General features: G+C 45.0%; 7 protein-coding genes across 7 annotated transcripts; 3 read left to right on the top strand and 4 right to left on the bottom strand.

The window, feature by feature from the left end:
* Positions 1-960: 960 nt before the first annotated feature.
* N7469_006683 (serine hydrolase domain-containing protein) lies at positions 961-2,456 on the bottom strand (the record flags this gene model as incomplete). The annotated part of the gene is made up of 2 exons (XM_056645601.1): positions 961-1,402; positions 1,477-2,456. The coding sequence occupies 2 exons, from the start codon at positions 2,454-2,456 to the stop codon at positions 961-963; spliced, it is 1,422 nt and encodes a 473-aa protein (XP_056499042.1).
* Positions 2,457-5,347: 2,891 nt separating this feature from the next.
* Positions 5,348-6,664, top strand: cia1 (iron-sulfur cluster assembly protein CIA1; the record flags this gene model as incomplete). Its single annotated transcript, XM_056645602.1, has 1 exon — positions 5,348-6,664. The coding sequence occupies one exon, from the start codon at positions 5,348-5,350 to the stop codon at positions 6,662-6,664; it is 1,317 nt and encodes a 438-aa protein (XP_056499043.1).
* A 255-nt stretch (positions 6,665-6,919) lies between these two features.
* On the bottom strand, positions 6,920-8,914 carry kexA (serine-type carboxypeptidase kexA; the record flags this gene model as incomplete). Its single annotated transcript, XM_056645603.1, has 3 exons — positions 6,920-8,245; positions 8,314-8,674; positions 8,745-8,914. 3 exons carry the CDS (start codon positions 8,912-8,914, stop codon positions 6,920-6,922), a joined length of 1,857 nt encoding a protein of 618 aa, XP_056499044.1.
* A 461-nt stretch (positions 8,915-9,375) lies between these two features.
* N7469_006686 (SAM-dependent methyltransferase) lies at positions 9,376-10,307 on the bottom strand (the record flags this gene model as incomplete). The annotated part of the gene is made up of 5 exons (XM_056645604.1): positions 9,376-9,429; positions 9,492-9,610; positions 9,683-9,793; positions 9,866-9,883; positions 9,992-10,307. The coding sequence occupies 5 exons, from the start codon at positions 10,305-10,307 to the stop codon at positions 9,376-9,378; spliced, it is 618 nt and encodes a 205-aa protein (XP_056499045.1).
* A 523-nt stretch (positions 10,308-10,830) lies between these two features.
* N7469_006687 (camp-regulated phosphoprotein/endosulfine conserved region-domain-containing protein) lies at positions 10,831-11,564 on the top strand (the record flags this gene model as incomplete). The annotated part of the gene is made up of 2 exons (XM_056645605.1): positions 10,831-10,866; positions 10,947-11,564. The coding sequence occupies 2 exons, from the start codon at positions 10,831-10,833 to the stop codon at positions 11,562-11,564; spliced, it is 654 nt and encodes a 217-aa protein (XP_056499046.1).
* A 1,212-nt stretch (positions 11,565-12,776) lies between these two features.
* N7469_006688 (ICE2 family protein) lies at positions 12,777-14,178 on the bottom strand (the record flags this gene model as incomplete). Its single annotated transcript, XM_056645606.1, has 2 exons — positions 12,777-13,580; positions 13,654-14,178. The coding sequence occupies 2 exons, from the start codon at positions 14,176-14,178 to the stop codon at positions 12,777-12,779; spliced, it is 1,329 nt and encodes a 442-aa protein (XP_056499047.1).
* A 739-nt stretch (positions 14,179-14,917) lies between these two features.
* On the top strand, positions 14,918-16,061 carry N7469_006689 (MYG1 family protein; the record flags this gene model as incomplete). Its single annotated transcript, XM_056645607.1, has 2 exons — positions 14,918-14,976; positions 15,041-16,061. The coding sequence occupies 2 exons, from the start codon at positions 14,918-14,920 to the stop codon at positions 16,059-16,061; spliced, it is 1,080 nt and encodes a 359-aa protein (XP_056499048.1).
* Positions 16,062-16,078: the final 17 nt, after the last annotated feature.

The following is a 16,078-nucleotide window of genomic DNA, read 5'->3' on the forward strand; positions in this document are numbered from 1 at the left end:
AGAATCTCTGAACGATTCAGATATACAATGCACAATGCAGATCTGGTTTCTGATATGTGGTATACAAATCTAATAAAATCAGCGCGGAAAGAAATGGCTGAACTGTATATATATAGGGGAGTTTGTGCGGTGGTTGAAGTTTCTATGGAAAACTTTGATATTGATCTGGTGTATTGTATGAGGGAGTTAAAGAAAATCAAGACCTGGATTTTGGTGGACAAATTGAGTAACACTGCTGGAGAAGTAGAATACGGTTATTCTATATGTTTTTTTTTTTTTGTTTGAAAAGGATGATCCGGATCTGTAATGTTAAATTTCGAATACTACCAAGTCTTTATGATATTAGTTGATGTTATGGTTCTATAGTCGTAATCTTGTTTTTGTTATGTACTGTAAAACACATATCTGGGAGGATTGTATCTATATGTTTCCTTTATTCAGAAGCCGTGTGTAAATATTTTTACTATTTCGAGATCTATGACCAAGCAATTTCAATCTCATCTTTCCGGTAGAGACTAGGGTGTCGATTTAGAGATACTATGCCGAGTACGAGTTTTCGACAGATGTTTGTCATGAATGAAAAATTGCAGTATGCAGTAGTTCTGGAAAACAGTCACCACCTACCCTCTTGCATTTTTTTTTTCGAATCTTAATGCCAAGATATACATAAGCCGCCTTTGGAAAGCTCGAAATTCCCGGTGGTCTCGGCAGTGCATCGTAAACTGGAAGATGCGCGCGGGGCGCACATCGACCCTGAAGCGATGAAAAGAGTAAAGGGATCAAGCTTTTTCTATACTGTGTTTAGTAAACCAGTATTTTCGGAAATAGTTATCTTATCAACAAATTCTTAGGATTCGATATACGAAATCTACCTGCATATCCGGATAGATGGTTTTATTGCACCCGGTTTCCAGATCGCTCCCAGTACCCAGCTTCTTTTTAATTTCATTGTCTTTTGAGTTACAACACATGTTTCCACCATATCTTTTCTCCTCTTTTTGCCATTGAGGGCTCGATCCCAATTCCGAGCCATCTCGCTGAGCTGTCAGGGCTCACCTGAAATTCGACCCGAGCGGCGATGGGAACACCCCACCGCACTGCGATTTGAAGCCAATGAGTGCCGGTAATATGAAAAAGATCAATTGCCATATCTCTTGAATACTCATTATAATCCACAATGGAGGCACACAGATCAGGGATTGTTCGGTTCAGCCCCTTGTAGATTCTATCGTCTCCAGTGCAGTTGCTTGTTAACACCAAGTCCGGATAAGCTGGATGTACGTAGGATCCTTCCAAAGTAGAGAAGTTGAGAGGGCTTGGCAAGGGAGGACAAGGGATCTTTGGGTAAAGCTTTGACAGGAAGTCGTCGGAAAGTCGTGTGTCGTTGATCAAGGCATCTCCTCTGTTTATTCTAAGTCAGAACCAATACTACCAGTAACTCAATATTCCAAACTGATGGAAGACAATGTCGCATACCTTGCAGCCCAGTCAAACTGGCTTTCCGGAGGAACACCCAATTCTTTATCGATCAGATGATAAGCAAGCAAATTTGCCGCGGCATTAACACCGTTCATATTGTTACCTAACAGCACAAGTCCAAAGTTCCGCTTTGGTAAAAGCATAACGCACGCTCCGTACCCGAACTGGGATCCCTCATGGGATACTATCACCTCGCCCTTATATACTTGTGACATCCATCCCAGTCCATAAAGCGTTGGAGTTTGGAATGGCTCAATGGGATTTCGTGACACAATAGAATGGCTGCCGAGGAATGTCGCATAACCTGATTGAGAGAAGGGTGGCCCACGTTTGAGCATGGCTGAAGCCCATTTCGCATAGTCAGAAACAGACGACAATATATTACCTGCGCCGCGAATGGTTTCGATGAAAACACGATCAGTGGAGGTAATTCTGCCGTCTTGGTTGACATAAAATCCCTGTGAAACATCTCGTCGTGCACATTGAGCTTCATTGAGGGAGAGATAAGTCTCGGTCATATTCAGTGGCGACCAGATATTATCTCGTAAAAAAGATTCCAGGGACTGGTTCGTCACAGTCTCGATCAGGTAGGAAGCTGCGCTGTACATAAGGTTGCAATACTGCCATTCTGACCGCGGAGAGGCCGTAAAGGGAAGATATCTGATTGACTGTACCGCTTGCTGGAGTGTTATATTGGCAAGCCAAACCCAGTCATGGCGTGGTATACCAGAGCGATGCGACAAAATATCGATAATCGTAATTTGCGACGTAGCCCACGGATCAGTAAGTACAAAGTCTGCTGGAAGAAGAGTGTGAACCGGTGTGTCCCAATGGACGGCTGGAAAATTGATATCATCATCGACGAGGAGTGAGATAGCAGCAGAAACGAAGGCTTTCGTCGTACTTCCCGTGAAAAACAGAGTGTGTTCTGTCACTGGTCGGGAAGTGAGGGTATCTGATATACCGTAGCCCTCCATGATTCTTTTGTTAGTTTAAGGACCGGAAAGCAGCTCGTAGCTGACCATTAAATCGTTCGTTTACTCACTTTCGAAAATATCTTTCCGTGAGATACTGCAACAGCCAGACCTGGAATTTTGAAATGTTTCAGGGCCCACTCGACTTTCTCGTCGAAAGACAAATCCAAGGGCGACGCAGAGTGGTATTCATGCCCTTGAAGAGTCTTTTGCGTCTCGGAAGCAGCCAAGGAAAGGCAAAAGAAGCCAAAAAAGGATGGCAAACGCATTTTCACAAAAATGATAACAAAAAGTTGACACCATCCAAAAATCAGCAGCGCGTGATCCATGGGGTAAGATGTAGATAGAGTTCACTCTTATCTAAACTCGGCGAGATTTCCGGGAAGCGGGGAAGCACACATTTTAGGTAACTAAACGAATGAACTTAATAAATTTAGGTATTTTGTTTGGGTGCTACAATACTTTTACTATAACACTACAGTATATTTGCAAGCAGCTATTACCTGTACAGCTCTGCTCAATCTCCGGAATAAATTAAAGCAAAGTGCGCAGTACTTCCGGAAATATTTGTCACTATCTGCACTTTTTCCCTGTTTCCTGAGACTCAATGCCGAAAGGGCTACTAAAGCTTGCGATAATTCTTTTTCATGGCCTGGCGTAGATTGTCTGGTGAAATTTACCAAAAGAAAGCAGAGCACCGCTCTGAAACTGAAAGAACATAATCAGTAGAAGCCAGATTCACTCTATGGTTAGACGGTAGAGATTTGACGTATTGCGGTCTGACGTCGCTCCCATGTATGCAAAGACGGTTTAGTGTATCTTGGCATTAGAGTTCGAGAAGAGTGTAGTGACTATTAGTGACATCCAGCAGGAATTCATTTCTCAAACAAACAATGATCTCGAAAGCGCGGAAATGAAAAAATCCATTCAAAAGAATAGTTACAGAATCGTTGCAAAATATGTTATTGCTTCTAAAAATGTAGAGACAGAATAATATTATCGGATCTAGAGAAATTTTTCAACGCCAGTAATGGATAGATATCAGAGAGAATAATAACTGAAACAGAACCAGAAAAACTTTCAGACACCAGAAATTTCTATATTCGAATCTGTATATCGAACATAATTTCTGATATTCTTTTTTTCTCACGCTCTTCTTCCACATACACCTGGGGCCAGGCTTTTATGAAAGGGGGAGATAGTTGTCACAGGACCTGTAGCAGAGAAGTCTTTGATATCATAGCGGTGTCGTATGGCGTCTATCCCGGTCCTTGAAATGAGTTATGTGGCACTTCGATCTCGAATAGACTTCGTCCTCTGTACAAAAGAACCACGTGATAGAGAAATTGGATGAATTCGCTCGGGTAGCTAGCATGTTTGGAAAAAATTCAAGAATCGGTCTCTGCATCTTACTAGTGATTGAATTGATTTGTTCTATGGTCCATTGTCTTTTTGTCTAGTGAACAAATACTAGCTTGTACCCTAGTATGCAATGAAAATTGTTAGTAGCGTATACACTCATTTCGAGAATCGATAGTCCAAAGTATCAAAAGATAAATTGTTCTAAACAAGCCATCTAGAGCTATGAATCTTCCCCCTACTGGATTCAAAAGAAATAAACTTGATTCAAGTTCCATCTGCTAAACACTATCCAGTACTTCGATTTGTAGAATACTAGATTCTGATCTCGTAGAAAAAAGGCTAGTTTCAAACCATTTGGCCCTGATTAGCCCGGACAAACAATGGCACAGAACAGATCCACATTGATACTGGCGCTGGAAACATAAAAGCATTGTCCGTCAAATAAATAATTTCATATTTTCAGCACCAGTGTCAGGGCTGATCTGTTCTGTATCATTTTAGGTCTGGAGCCACTATCAGCAATCGATTCATTACCATTTCCAGTGCAATGGTTTTTGGTATGTGAGATAGTCGTTCTTCTCCAGTTTTTGCAGGTCTTTTATAACTCATCTTCCCTTTGAAGACGTCCTTTCTTTCAAGTTTCGTCTAGCTTGCATTCCGTTGGAAGTTCTTCATTGCTCTATCCCTGACATATTTTAGTAGTGGATATACCGAGGTTCAGAGCGAGACTACACATTCGGGTCTTTCACGCTTTTCTTTTATCATATAGGAGAGGTGCGAGGTCAGATTTTGGTGAAAGGAGAGATGACACTAATAGTGTATGCTTATAGAAAAAAAAAATGATACGTGTTAGGCCAGTCACATACTGATTCTCAAAGAAAATATTCCTTGAAGCAGATCGTGGATGGCATCTACTAGTACTCTAGTGAGCTTTATCTCTTTAGCCTTGCATCTATATAGCATTGGACAATATCTGACGAAAGGAAGATTCTTATAGTATTCTCGCTAACTACATCGGCACATCAGATGTATACGGCAAATAATAATACTCGATATAACATCAATGCTGTTATTCTGAACTAAGTAATTACTTAATGCGTTTGATAGAACATATACTAATTATCAAAGATCTAATATGCTTAATATACCCTCGAAGTGTGCTTTCAACATATTCTACTACTAAAGGTAACTAGCCCTCTATAGATCTGCTGAGTCATACGTATAACCCTACAGCTTGAAGAAATCAACGAATATCTTTGCTTCAATTTTATTTCTGGTATTACTGAATTTATCTAGTAATATCATTCATCATAGCTCACCAATCGCATAATCAAAAAAAAAAAAACATCACCGCTAAAGTATCCCCAAACCCTACTGTATGAATCTCCCCCACCTCGCCTTATCGGAGCTCCGCCAAAATTTCCCCTCCGCCACTTCTCCTCCGCACGACAACTTCTTCCTTTACTTTCCCCTCAGGGCAACCTCAGGGCTTTTTCTCTCTCCCCTTTTCACCCTCCTCTCAGCTCCTCATAATGTCCAATTCCACCCCCAACCCATCCCTAATCCTCCTCTCCCCTCTAACCCCACCATCCCTCGAACGAACCTGGCTCACAGCACCCCACCCAACCCTCCCAATAGTAGCAACTTGCAGCACCGACAAAACAGTCCGAATCTACTCCCTAACAAACTTCACCCTCCTCTCAACAATAACCGGTGGCCACAAACGCAGCGTTCGAACAGCGGCCTGGAAACCCCACATAACCGGCGAAAGCGTCCTAGCAACAGGAAGTTTCGACGCAACAGTTGGAATCTGGCGAAGATGGGATACATACGGTCAAACATCCACAGCCGCAGAAACATCTCTAAACGAAGACACTGAGGAAGTCGATGACGAAGAATGGCGTTTCGCAGTTCTATTAGATGGACACGATAGCGAAGTGAAATCCGTTTCATGGTCTCCATCCGGAATGTTACTAGCAACCTGTGCACGAGACAAATCAATCTGGATCTGGGAAGATTTAGATGATGGCGACAACAATTTCGAAACGGTAGCCGTAATGCAAGAACATTCCGGCGACGTGAAGTGTGTTTCATGGCATCCTGTTGAAGAATGCCTTGCTAGTGGTGGATACGATGATACAATTCGACTTTGGAGAGAAGATCTTGATGATTGGGGTCAAGTTGCTTGTATCAAGAAACATGAGGGAACAGTTTGGTTTATTGATTGGGAGGGTACGGATAATACGCCATCTACCAGCACCACCACCGCGCCTGACGTCGACGCGGAGACGATTCAAGGACAGTGGCGTGAGCAGCGTGTGCTCTCTGGTCCACGACTTATCTCCTGTTCGGATGATCGGACAGTTCGAGTATGGCGTCGACTACCAAAAGAAGGAATCAATGGAATCAATTCATCTGCTACAACCGGGATTCCTAGTATCATTCGACCAACGGGCAGTGACGAGAATTGGGAGGAAGATGCTATCCTCCCTCATGCGCATGAACTGGCTATTTATGCTGTTGCATGGAGTCGGAAGACGGGACTTGTTGCTTCTGTTGGTGCGGATGGAAGGATTGTCATCTATGAAGAACGATTTGTTCAAAGCGGTGCTCCAGCTGCGGCCGTAACTGCAGAGGGAGAATCCGAGGCTATGGATGTTGATAGACCTTTGAAAACGGAGTGGGTGATTGTTTCGGTTTTGGATGGGGCACATGGGATTTACGAGATCAATCATGCTGCGTGGGCGAAGCGTGCTGATCGGGGTGTTTCCGAGGATGGAAAGGATGAGGAAGTACTTATTACAACTGCTGATGATGGAAGTGTTAAAGTGTGGACTTTCCAGCGGTGATTGTCTGAACATATAAGATGCTATGAAGTACAGCGGTTGCAGCATGGATATATCTCGAGCAGGATGATTACAGGATCAGCTGTCCAGCTGATGTGTGACTGTATAAGAGTATAGATTATTGTTAAAAGAATACAAACTCCATTTAAACAATGAAAATTGAATTGAATTGTATAAAACACCAAATTGACCCATCTCTGAATATGCACATTTAAGGGGAATAAGCAAAGTACACCGTACCAATATGCTGTTGCTATCTCATTGTTGACCGCGTGCTTCACGAGTATCCTCCTCATCACTAGCATCACCAACAGCATAATGCTCTTCCCGGTTAATACCAGGAGAGTGCAAATCGTCTAATTCAGATTCATCAAAGTCACCAGCCTCAACATCATTCGTTGATCGCTTGTTACCGAATCGATCCAGGACAGACCGCGGCATGACATCGCCAGAACCATTGACACCACGATACCCCTTATGAGAACGACGACTGCGCCAGATAAAGAAGCCCCAGATAAGAACACCGATAATGACAACGACCAGAATTGCCTCGCCGGACTTAGTGTAGGCGTGCATTTCGGTCTCTTTGATCTTCTTCTCTTCCTGTTTCTCTGCAGCTGTACTATTCGCTTGGCCACCCACAGAAGTCTGAGGTAGTTTTTCACCGTCGATCCGTGAGTCTGCGGGGCGACCACCGATACTAGCGATGTCGACCTTCATGAAGCGGTCGAGCATATCACGGGTTTGACGGGGAAGATCAAATGGGACCATATGGCTGGAGTTGTAGAAACGGACGTAGGTCAGGTTCCGCGCATGCTGGTAGTAACCGACGGGCTCGTCTTCAAAAGCCCAGTCGTGTCGGGGAGCCCAGACGCCCGGTGAAGTTTCGAAGCCAGAGCCACCTTTCCACTTCATGTTGTGAATAAGAGTTTCTGTACCGACGTGGTTGCAGATGAGGTCCTTGTCACCGCTGAAAAGCAGGATGTTTAGACCAGATTCCAGTAAACCAGGTAGTATGTCAACGGATGGCTTGGAGTTTAGGGTAGACATGGCTGCACCGACGCTACCCTGACACTCTTGCCAGCCAGGTGCTTTTGCAGGATTGACATTGAGGGCCTTAACGACATCGGGTCGGTTGAGGTAAGGTACCACGTTGTCCAGGTCTGGAGGCCAGCCCATGCCACAGTTGTTGTCTTGAGTATCCTTCAACCGCATATCATACATGTTATAGCACATGCCATCTTCAGCGGTGAGTTTCAGGAATTGATCCAAGACAGTCTCACAAGCTCTCAGATTGAGGGTATCCTTGTATTCAGGTGAATCCAATTGACTCTTGCAATACCTGTTCAATGCATCGATCTTCGAGTAAAGATCGGTCCCTGGCTTGATGTAGCCTTCTTTCTCGAGGAACTCGAAGTAGGCGGGGTACTGATCTTTGGGTGAGATCCAGCCATTACCAATGAGCAGACCCTTCAGAGGCCATTTCAATTTCCCTTCTTCCTTCGCCGCTTTATTTCGTTTCTGAATTGCCTTGGCAATATAAGGGATAGACTGACCAGCCCAGGATTCACCCGCGAAATAGATCTACCAAGTAATTAGCATGAGCTTGAATCCTTCCTCTCCGTCTCCCTCCACCCGAAACAATTACTCACATCATCTTTCTCATATTCAGGAAACAATTCAAAGAAGCGTTCCAAGAAAATCACAAAATGATCCGCCAAAGGCTCCAAATCATGCAGGTAATCTTTCGTCTGCACATAGCTGAACCCCGTACCGACAGGTTGATCAACAAAGAGCAAATTGGCAAATTCATCCCAAGACCCCTTATTATATTCCAAGGTCCCATTATCCATCACACGGTATGGACCAACCTCCATCATCGCCCCATCCATAGAGCTACACCCGGGACCCCCATTCAACCAAATGACCGTCCGTTGTCTATTCGCAATATGTCTGTTCTGAAAATGCCAGAAAAAAAGATTCCCATTATTTTCATGATCAACCTCAATATGTCTGCGAAAGAGAAAGTATATAATTCGTTAGAACCCTGACTCTATTTACACCACGTATCTTCTCCACTCACCCAGCATGCATCTTCAATAGCGGACCGTCCGTCGGTACACCCGGTAAATCACGAACATAGTAATCGGCGGCAGATTTCGCAGTAGCTTGAGCAGCGAACACGGCGAGAGCCCAGGACAGTGCCGTCAAGGCACGACCTGTTGAGCGGGCCATGGAAGGTATAGGCATCATCGTAGGTAATGCGGAGGCAGAATCATGGGTCGGTGTGAGGGGAGGGGGGAAGTGAATGAGAGAAAAAGGGTCCGGCACGGACGATGCGCGATTTCAAGCGATCATCGAAGCCGGAGGAAGTAAAGAGTGAAAAAGGAATGAGAAATGGAGACAGTTTTGGCAGTGAAGAAGGAGTTGCGAAACGTCAAAGAGATGACGAAGCAGGCGGTGTACAGTATGGTATTGGTAATACTTGTATTAAACCAGATTACACTAGTTGGTAGAGTGTAATACGAAAACAGTACTGTATGATATAAAACATGCGCAGCCCCTTGCCCATTTTGAGAGTCAATAAGAAGAGAATAGGAAAGAATAGAAAAAGAAAAGGAATTGAGAAAGGAGATAGAAGAGATGAAGAAGGAGAATCAAGCAAATAGAAAGGATAGAAAGAACAAAAAAACACAAAATGTAATTTTATTTGATTAGAACAGATCAATCGCCTTGTCGGCATCCTTTTTAATCAGATCCACCATCCCCTGAAGAGTCTCAGCACAGGCCCTAAGGATTTAGCGCTGGAGAAATAAGATACTGTACTCACCTGAGGCATGATAGGTTCACCAGCATCATCTTTGACATAGCGGAAGGGCATTTCAGTCCGTTCATGTTCGTTGATCAGAATCTCCGGGTAATCAACGTAAGGGATTTGCTCGAGGGGGACTTTCATCAAACAAATGATTAGCTGGCAGATTCAGATATTCTTCAACTCGCAAGTTACATAAGTAAACATACCCTTCTCATGAACGACCATTCGAGTAACTCGCACTGCTGTATCGGTGGTCATTTGCTTAGGACCGAGACGACGACCGACATAGCCCTTCTTTCTCAATTCCGAGGTCCGGTCTGTTCGAAAGTTAGCAGGCAAGAAGATACAGTTACAAATACCGATACAGATACTCTAGATATTGGACTTACCGCGAGGGGGATCATCACCTGCAGTCAACCATAAATGTCAGTTCTAGTCAAGTAGACCGCACAGCAACGGATACAGCAATGGGTAGGGAATGGAGCAGGGAGAGAAAGAGAAAAAAAAAATCATACCAAGAATTCCACCAAAAAGGAAGACATCAAATTGATCACCATCTTCAGGACTCAACTCAGTCTTAGCAGCCGGATCCAAAAGACAAACTCGATCCTTCTTATCAGCAAAGATCTCCTCAACACTGCGCTGTTCAACCTCAAGACCTTGAGTGGCAGCGAGGTCTGCGGGCATCTGCAGTTCCGCGGGGACGGAACTTAGCAGAAATCGGGCATTGCGGGCATGAGATTCACGAGCGATGCAGGCGTATTCTAGAGCAGACCAGGGACCTAATTCGGGGTCGAGATGTTCGACGACGAAGGCTCGTTGTGTGCTCATGGTTGTTGGTTTACACAGTTGAGTGGGGGTGGCAGTGGGAAAATGAAGTTCAAATTTGTGCGGGCAGAGCAGGGCAGAGCAGTAGAGTAGTCAAGTATAGTATGATAATATAATACAGTAGATACACTACTACGAGTGCAGTATAGTATACTAGTATAATAATATAATGGCAGATTCGTATTCTACTCTATAATATACTCATATTCTACGATTGGATGGTACTTATCTTCATTATAGCTGCAATACCCATGACGTAGCAGAACATGAGAAGGGATACTACAGGCATATATGGGATACTACAGAATAGATATGTATATAAATATATATAGAGAATAGACTAGACATCATATATAAAAAAATAAACAAATACATTATATATATATATAGATATATGTATAGGTATACATACTGGCACTCTGCTTGAGTACTCTGTCTGAGAATGGCAGCGTATAAATCGACCCACCTGCTCCTCACTTCTTCACTTTCTCCCTCCAACTCAACTCCCCTTCATCATCCACCCATCATGAATCCTCACCAGCAGAACAAAGTCGACATCAGCGTATGTCTTTCGATCTCAAATACACCCCCCTTCAATCCCATCCAGTCAACCTCCCGCTAATCTGCTCCTTCTCTCTCCAGGCCATGTCCTCCGATGAACAGCGCCTCTTTCGTCTATATGGCAAGATGCCCAACAAGAAAGACTTGCTCCAGAATAAACTCAAGGTATTCAAATTCGCATCTATTCTCTCCACTCCACTCCTCTCCCATATTCAACCCACCTCTACCGCACTCTACATTCACAAAGTACTATCACAAAGCTCATCTACCCCGCCACTCCGCATCAACCATCAACCACCACTAACAATCCCCTCCTCCCCCCAGGAACGCAAATACTTCGACTCAGGCGACTACGCCCTCAGCAAAGCCGGTAAAGCCTCCGACGTAACAAGTATCGGATCCCGCCACCCCGTCCCCGAAAATATCCCCCATTTAACCGCAACCTCACCGGGCGCCAACAACCCCACCGCCGCAACAGGTAATGGCGGCAGCGTCAACACCACCGGTCAACAGCTCCCCGGAAGTATCAGCGGTCATCCCGGTTCAGTCGGATTTCAAAGCCGAAGTCCCGCAAAAGAAGGATTTCTTCAACGAGGTTCTAGTCTCAGTGAGGGATCGGCTGGTCCAAATGAGACTGAGGATAAAGATCCTAGTGTTAGTCCCCCGCCTACTCGAGAGGGTGTTCCTATTCAGCGGTGATTGTCAGTCAAATCATACAAGTCAGTGAGGGTATTCTAGTACTGTACAGAATACTGTACACTTCACTTCACTACGCTGCACTGATCTGATCTGATCTGATCCGATCTGATATGGACAAGATCCTTCCTCGATGCATTGCATGGTTCTGTTTTCTCCGGTCGGGAATTCTGCGTTGATTTACTTTTACTTTTTCTTTCAAAAGCCTGGCGCTATGGGGATGATAACTTGGTTTTGCGTCGGTACTGCAGGACAGGTCGGAAACCAGATCGAAATACTTGAAAATGAAAGTGACTTTGCGAGTATAGCAATGCTGAATGCAATGCAATGCTGAATGCTCAAGCTCAATACTTGCAAGAAAGAAGCACTTGTTCATCCCGTCAGTTGAGGAGTGGCAATATTTTCTTGTTTCGCATAGTTTGTGACTCTATTCCCGAATATTTTGCATTCAATTTCGATATTCTTTGTATTCTTGGTGATTGTATTTGATCTGAATTAGTCAATGATATCTACGTTCATCAACAATTTCTATATGGTGTAATATTAATTGTAGTTAGTACCTATTCTACTCTTTACGATAAGTGTGCATACTCATGCCCATACTACAATAGATCGATAATATAATAGGATCTCGTATGATTGACTGAAAGGGTATAATTGCCAAGCCAAAATGATAATAGAAATAGCAACGAAAAAGAAAATAAATTGCAATTGGTATCATTGGGATTGAATCATAAAGGGGGATCAGGAAAAAAAAGTTCAGTAACAACCGAACCGAAGATGGGACTTGAGCCTGTTACTCCTCTCCGTAACAGGGGTGATATTGTGTGCACCTTGACAAGGTGTATACACGTAGAAGAAAGTGAGATGTCATGAATGTCAGGACCCAGCCCAACTGCGCCCGTGTATAGCGTCAAATAGGGTGGGTGGGGAGATCGGATATCGCTTCTAGCTGCGATCAAGCCAGACACTATGATATCCATTTGCTGATCGGGCATGGGCATTTGCATTTCTTGCTGGTATCGGGATGGAATGGGCGCGTCATTTCAAAGAAGCCCGGTTTATTCAAGTGTGGATGTGACGCTTGAAGAATGCACTATCGCGTGTAGTGTGTGGCGTATGCATGTGACATGCAGCGATCGTAGATTGCTTGGGTAGAGAGTAAGAAACGACTGCCGGAGTTTTAAGTGACCATTTGAGGTCTAATGCAGTAAATCAGTCGGTCTTCCAATGACCCGCCAGACCATGATCAAGATCATCATGTTCTCCCAACCACAACTCAACAGCATAGAGAGACATCGTGCATGCTAGATTGATCCATCGCCACATATTACCTCCGCCACCACCTTGACTGCTCCACCATTCACCACTACCTCCCATAGCTTGAGATGCAGACGCAAAGTGCTGCATCAAAAGACTAGTGTAAACGGCAATGAGAATAGACGGGGAGAAATAGCTCAAGAACCCAAGGACTTGCCCCGCGGCATCCGAGTCGTCAAGAGAAGCTTCTTGAGAAAGAGCACGAGCACCGGCTTCACGAACAGCGGGGATAATGCGCGTCGACGCATAGAGAACCAGGAGACGATAAGCAAGCGAAATCAAGACGGATGGCGTGACGGCACTGAAGACTGCCGTGATCACGTTGAACAGCGCATGGATGATGGAAGGGAGGAGAGAGAGCGCATGCATCAGAGTCGTGTAAGATGCCATAAAGATAGGCGGGAGAGGCGGGAAATCACCCGCTTGTGAAGGCGAGGGTATTTGTTCGACTGGGTGTGATGGTTGATAATCGGTGAAGATTTGATAAATACAGAGAACGATGTAGGCGAAGAGTAATGAGCTTTCGACGGGATTACCACGACCACTGCCGATTCCCCAAGCGCAAAGAATCACCGCGCATGTCACAGAAACGCCGATCAAAGCAGCATCAACATTAGAAATTTCGGGGAATTGAAGGACGCGCCAGAGGAAATAGACCGAACTGGAGATGACCGTAGCCGAGAGGACGAGCAAACCGATCTGCAAGAGAGAGATTAGGATCAGTTCAGGCTACCAAATACTTGCGCGCGCATCGAAAAGAGAGGGTACATACCATCCAGCTATCACTTCGACCACCGCGATTCACAAGCCAGCGAGTGATTTGTCCAGCGGCCTGTATAACCAACAAACTGCAAAAGCCCTCAACCAACTGAAAAACGGGGGTAGACCATCTTAACAAACGATCCCAATTTCCCAAAGTAACCGTTTCCACCAACCCATCGCGACCGAAAAGCCATTCATTGACAGAACTATCCTGCGCGCGTTTCCCACTAAAGGTACGCTCCACCCAACCACCGCTTTGATTCTCCGGATCAACGGAGAACCGGTTTAGAGACCAGATCAACAAGATAGGAATCAAGATCCATTGCGTAGAGCGAATGACGACGACAAGCGATGAGCGAATCCATGAGCGATCAGGGGTCGTCAGTCTCAATAATGAGAAGAGAAAGTAAAAGGTGGCCAGGGATAACGAAAAGGCCAGACCGCACGTCTTGCCGCCCACATCGAAGGCGAGTGGAATCGACGAGACGGTGACGGCTAAAAAGATGGCCGACGAAAACACTCGGAAGAGCCACATCGAGGAGGGACAAGAGGAGGAAGAGGAGGAGAAGAAAGAGAGAGGGACGCGCAGGGCGCGCGGAGGAAATGGGAGGTGGTGGAAGAATGGAAGAGGGGAGGCACACGACTTTCTTTTTTTCTTTTTGTCGAGCTTATCTCTTCACGTGCGATCACCAAAGTATAGTTGTATACTATGTATGATGGAGGAAATGAAGATGAATAATATAAGAAAAAAAATAAATATTATTGATTGAGAATGTATTTGAAACGAAAAAAAAATAAGACGATGGTACTAGAACTGAAGGAGATTTGCCTGGCGGTCTGAGCACATTTGTACATACTTGCATAGTATACAATAGAGCATATAATTAGCAGTAAATATATACTCGTGATGTTATTGAAATTGAATGCATATTGTAGCGTCTATTCTGACTGTTTACTCTATAAATTACTGGTGAATTACTGATCAGATCATCTCTAAACTCGATCCATCAGATAACCCAGCTATATGTACTGCTACCTGAATACCATTAGTTATCGCCTACTGAAAGAAGTACCGGTACTTCTGCCCATCTGCAACCACATAGTCATGTGATATATGCCACTACACGTGACTCAATCCACCCTAATGATATGCCCTATTACCCGATAAGGATACTGATAAGCTCAGCCAGCCAGCGCCCAGTAGTTCCTAAGCCTTTTTCTAATCCGACGAACTCGCCGACAAGTGGATGTTTCGTGCTCGTCAATACTTCAAAATGGCCGAAACTGTTGCAAAGAAGCTGAAGACTCAGTCTCCTTTAATCGGGACTCACAAGTAAGCTTGAATCTGCTCCATTCGAGCTGATATCCCGTACAGATCAAAGCTAATACGATGATAGCGGGCACTTCCACGCCGACGAAGCTCTGGCTGTCTACCTGCTCCGTCTGTTACCCGATTACTCCTCTTCACCTCTTGTCCGCACGCGTGATCCCGCCCAATTGGAAGAATGCCACACAGTAGTCGATGTCGGCGGAGTCTACGACGCATCCATCAACCGCTACGATCACCACCAAAGAACCTTCTCAACCTTCTTCCCTAAGCACGAGACAAAGCTCTCTTCCGCAGGTCTAGTTTACATGCACTTTGGTCGCGCAATTATTGCCCAACACATGTCTCTCCCTCACGACCACGCAGATGTAGATCTGCTATACGAGAAGTTATACACCGATTTCATTGAAGCCATCGACGCCAACGACAATGGTATCTCCGCCTATGATCCCGCCGCTGTATCCGCCGCGAAGCTGGAAAAGCGTTTCAAGGACGGCGGCGTTACTCTCGCTTCTATCATCAATGATATGAATAACCCAGACCCAACAAGCCCACCCGGTGAACCCCAAGATGAAGATAGTCTTTTCGGTCGTGCAAGCACGTTAATCGGCAATGTCTTCGCGCGTAAGCTTCACCAAGCTTGTAACTCGTGGTTGCCTGCTCGTACTACCGTCGGAAACGCCTACAAGTCTCGCAACGAGGTCCATTCTTCCGGACGTATCCTGATTCTTCCTCAGGGTGGCGTTCCCTGGAAGGAGCACCTCTACAATTTCGAGCAAGAGGCCTCTGGCGATGATTCTGCGCAGGTTTACTATGTACTGTACCCTGAGAGTGCAGCCGAGGATTCTAAGTGGCGTGTTCAATGTGTCTCCGAGTCTGAGGGTAGTTTTATTTCGCGCAAGCCTCTTCCCGAGGCTTGGCGTGGAGTTCGTGATCAGGACCTTGATGGGGTGATGGCGACTGAGGCTGAGAAGGCTGGTCAAGAGAAGATCCCTGATGGTGCTGTCTTTGTTCATGCTAGTGGGTTCATTGGCGGTCATAAGACGAAGGATGGTGCTATGGCCATGGCTGTTCGCAGTTTGGATCTGTGAGGAAGTTATCTTGAGGA

This window comes from Penicillium citrinum, assembly GCF_028827155.1.
Source record: "Penicillium citrinum strain IBT 23319 chromosome Unknown utg000006l:1.0-3011923.0:1.0-3012962.0, whole genome shotgun sequence".
Lineage (NCBI taxonomy): Eukaryota > Fungi > Ascomycota > Eurotiomycetes > Eurotiales > Aspergillaceae > Penicillium > Penicillium citrinum.